At 51.4% G+C, this 4,116-nt stretch overlaps 1 protein-coding gene across 2 annotated transcripts; it reads right to left on the bottom strand.

The window, feature by feature from the left end:
• Positions 1-262: 262 nt before the first annotated feature.
• On the bottom strand, positions 263-3,235 carry Ap5s1 (adaptor related protein complex 5 subunit sigma 1). Of its 2 annotated transcripts, none has more exons than XM_032904238.1 (2): positions 2,498-3,220; positions 263-1,320 (listed from the first exon to the last, which is right to left on the bottom strand). In XM_032904238.1, exons 1-2 carry the CDS (start codon positions 2,671-2,673, stop codon positions 894-896), a joined length of 603 nt encoding a protein of 200 aa, XP_032760129.1. In that variant the 5' UTR covers positions 2,674-3,220; the 3' UTR covers positions 263-893. The 2 variants fall into 2 exon arrangements, with proteins under 2 accessions (XP_032760129.1, XP_032760130.1); XM_032904239.1 differs by having other exon boundaries at positions 1,136-1,316; positions 2,498-3,235.
• Positions 3,236-4,116: the final 881 nt, after the last annotated feature.

The following is a 4,116-nucleotide window of genomic DNA, read 5'->3' as shown; positions in this document are numbered from 1 at the left end:
AAGAAGTGGAGGAGGAGGAGGAAGAGGAAGAGGAGGAGGAGGAAGGGAAGCCTCAAAAGGGAGCTTCTTAGGAGGGGACTTGAGCTAAGTAGCAGGGAGAAGGAGATGGGGCCACCTAGGCAGATGCTCACTTACAAGAGGTCACACAAAGTGGTAGAGCGCTTGCCCTAGCGGCCAAGGCCCTGTTCGGTCCCCAGCTCCGGAAAAAAAAAAAAAAAAAAAAAAAGAAAAAGAAAACAAGAGGTCACACAAAAAGACAAAATCAGACCGCCATTGTTTTTAATTCAAAATAAGACATCGCCTGGCCCAGATGCCTGGCACCTGCTGGCCAGCAGACAAGAAAAGCTGTTGTGCTCTCAGCTGTCCTGGCAGACACAGGCTTGGTACAGAAGAAGCAAGAATAAGAAGAATCCCCCTGCTCCACACTGTGGTGGAGATGGATGAAGAACAGGCCTTGCTGACAAAATCCTTGCTCATGTGCAAAGGCAGGAACCAGGGTGGCTTCCCAACCTTGAAGAGAATCTGAGAGACTCCTTCTGTGCTGTAGCTATCGACTAAGGTGAGTCTGGCAGGCAGTACACTGCTCCAGTACTGACAGCTGGAGGGCTGAAGGGAGCTAGAGTCAAGGACATGGTGGACACTGCACAGTCTAAGAGGCCACAGGGCAGCTCCAGGTTCAGGATGTTCAACAATTCCAGTGGCCTGAGAACAGGCACAGACATCCTTCTATTCAGGTCCCTTCCTGTGGGCTTGCCCAATCCATATGTCCTGAGTGTGGCCACATGTCAGAGTAGGGAGCAGACTGGGCAAGAGGCAGACGCCAAGCTTCCCTTAGCAGTATGCAATCTTACCTCCCTCTTTGTCCTTTCCAGAAGCCTCATTCTGGTGAGGGGTCAGCGGGGCCAAGCAGCACTGAATTCCTTCTCCAGATCCTGGACGAACTGGTCATTGAGGAAAAGCAGCTGCCCGTGTGGCAGGAAGCGGGTGAGGATCCCCTCAATACGATCAGCCCGCAACAAGAAGTTGGTACCTGGTGTCAGCAGCCGGAGGTGGTCAAGGAGGAGGCGGGCCAAGAGCCGGAGTGTGCGCTCAGCTAGCAGCAGGTTCTCATGGGTATCCAACACCAGGGCGAAACCTAAGGAGAGCACGCCCAGCCATAGCACTGTCTGTGGCTCCTGGAAAGGGTCCCCAGCTGCCAGGTGGAAGGCTCCGTGAGGGGCCTCATGCAGGGACACAGACTCGGCTGAGAACTGAGGCTGCGGGTCTGTGGAGGAACATCCAGATGCTTGCTGCTGCAGCCTACACAGTGACTCCACCTGTCTGGAAGAGAAGTCAGGTCTGTGTGGCAAGCTGGGAAGTCTAGTAAGACCAACAAGGCACCCCAACCCCAAACACACACACGCACATACACATACTTCTGTCTACGTCAAAACTTCCGATGTAGCTGAGAGCTACTGATGGCTCTTGGGTAAGGAACTTAGGCTTAGAAAGCTTAAGTCATTTGTCCAGGGACACAGAGCCAGGTTGGGAAAAGGACTAGCAAGTAAGGTCTTGTCTCATTTGTTTCACAGAAGCCTCCTCAACAGAGACCAATAAGTGAGGAGAACAAAGTCCTCCGACGGGGCCGTCTGACCTCTCAACTATCCATCCTTCTCCAAGTCAAAGGTGCCTTCCATGCGTCTATCAAGGTTGCCTTCCCTGCTTCCTCGAACAACTTCTATTGGGCAGTCACAGACTGGCATCCTGATACACACCTATGATCCTAGCACTGAGAGGCTGAAGTAGGGGTCGGGGGAGGAATAAGGTTACGACCGCCCTGGAATACACAGAGGTGGAGGACAGCCTGAACTAGATAATTAGTCTCTGCCTCAAAACAAAATGAAACAGTTAACTCTGAAAGGCCATGGCTTGGTTTTCTGTGTTACAGGAGAGGAACAAGTTGAGAATAAGCAGGTGGCAGGAGCTGGCAAAGAGCAGCATCCTTTGTGTGGGTCTGGGATGCGAAGGTCCCAGCCTACCAACCTGTCTCATACAGCGTTTCTCCAAACTGCCCGAGTCCCCGCATCTCCTCTCTTAGGAAGATCTCCATTGTAAAGCATGCTTCATCCGCATAGGCGTCTGCCTGCCTGCTCTATAATCTCGACTACGCTAATTTTTCTCACATGACCTTGGGCTGGTTAAGTGCCTTAAACATTCTGTATTTTTGTTTGCTCTTCTGTAAGGTGAAGATGATAACCACGGTCACCTCAGAAGACCAAGAGGATTAAAAAAATATACACACAATTCCCAGAACACATTCCTGGTGTAGTAATGACTAACCACCACGATAATAATAATCTTTCTTTAGCTCCTCTTCATAGCGAACTTATAAACAATGGTGGACAACTGGGGTAAACATTCAGGGTTTTGGTTTTCCTGCTTGCTTGTCCTACTCCATTGTCCCTCATTATTACCTGTGTTTGGTAAAGCTTGGGGCTGGGTTGGGCTGTGTGATTACCTGGCCACCGCCAAAATCTGTTCCTTTCGGAAGAGCCTGTCCCTTTCTGCACCATGTGGTCGGGGATCATCAGGTGATTTCTCAGCACCAAAGACACAGGAGTAGAGCACTCGGCAAAGGCCTGTATCTTCCAAATTCGGGGCCCTCAAAGTGTGGATGAGGAAAGCATGGACCATAGCTCCAGGGTGGGTTCTCCAGAGAAGCAGGAGACCTAGGAGGTGAAAGTGAAACCCCGGCTAAGGAGGCATCCTCTTGAGGGGTGTGGCCTGGAAGTGTCCTGAGATAGTTGTGGCTAGACACTGATCACCATCTAGACGAGCCTAGCCTCTGAATAGTGTAATTCCTGGTCTGCATCACAGAACAAGGGCCATCCATGGCTGGACATATCTCACATGTCGCTAAATCTACTTCTGCAAAACTGTCAGGGAATCTCCAAAAGCATCAGGGTCATGAGAGTGCAGGAAAAACTGAGAACTAAAAGAAATCAGAGACCACAGCTGAATGCAATGCCTGCTCCTGGAACAAAAAATAACCCAGTTTCCATACCGGGCACCATTAAGACAACTTTTAAGTATGGGGTGTGAGACAGGGGTCTTCATCAGTGCCACTTGGTTTTGAATGCAGGAACATGTCTTTGTTTTAGGAAACACACACGAAAATACCTCTAAATGCCACAACTGCAACTGATTTTCACATCAGCTGGGACAGAAGGTACAGAGAGAGTGGGATCATTTAAAAAAGAAAGAGGTGGTGGCACATACCTGAAATCCCAACCCTCGGGAGGCGGAGGCAAGAGCCCAGGAATTCAAGTTAGCCACAGGTACACAGAGAGGGCCTGGCCGCTCTGGGCAGCGTGAGAGTGGCGGCCCCGGGGTCTCAAGGCTGAGGAGATACAGTGTTTAAACACGGCTAAGACCAAGAATTCAAAGTTACCCAACAGGAAATTTGGCAAACGCGCTTCAGGAAGAGAACCTAGATTTGCAGACCTTGACCTCTGGTCACCCTTCTGCTAGCAGAACACGTCATTACCCCAGGCCACCATGGGTCCCGCCCACTGTCGGTCCCATTTGCGTCACTGCCTCGCGTGGCCAGCAGCGGCGCGCTGAACTCTGGGGGTTGTAGTGCGGAGGCAGACCTGGGCCTATGGTCCCGTCGTGGCCCGAGTACGCACACGCTTCTGACCATCCGATGCCCCTCGGCTGCGGGGGCGCCCTGGAGAATTCACGGCTACCGCAAACTTCTTTGGAGGTGTTGGAAAGCCCTTGACCAACCGCGGCCTGGCTACTGCGAGGGTGGCCACCAGGGGGCGCTGAAGCCCCCAGCGGTGTGCGCAGAATTTTCACGGAAGCCTCCCCTTGGCTGTCCTAAGCTAAGCTCTGTGCAGTAGTAATGACCGAATTGCAGGAGCAGAGGTCTGCCTGCTGAAACGGGGTCATGAGTTTACCTCTGGGTGTGACGACTTTGGAAGGAGATACCAATATATAGGCAGTTGTAAAGATTCTGACCTTCAGTGGGTTAAGGCTAGTCCTGGATTTGACAGAATTCTAATTTCTGTCCCAATTTTGTCAATAGCTGTGTGTCCCTGACAGGTCCATCAACTTTGCTAGGCCCTAGTGAAA

The sequence above is a fragment of the Rattus rattus genome, chromosome 5 (genome assembly GCF_011064425.1).
Source record: "Rattus rattus isolate New Zealand chromosome 5, Rrattus_CSIRO_v1, whole genome shotgun sequence".
Classification (NCBI taxonomy): domain Eukaryota; kingdom Metazoa; phylum Chordata; class Mammalia; order Rodentia; family Muridae; genus Rattus; species Rattus rattus.
This window is presented reverse-complemented; position numbering and strand designations above follow the sequence as displayed.

Coding starts and splice junctions, on each gene's coding strand:
- Ap5s1 (XM_032904238.1), bottom strand. CDS start 2,673: ATGGTCCATGCTTTCCTCATCCACACTTTGAGGGCCCCGAATTTGGAA. Junction 1,321..2,497: donor CAGATTTTGGCGGTGGCCAG/GTAATCACACAG, acceptor CTTCTCTTCCAG/ACAGGTGGAGTCACTGTGTA.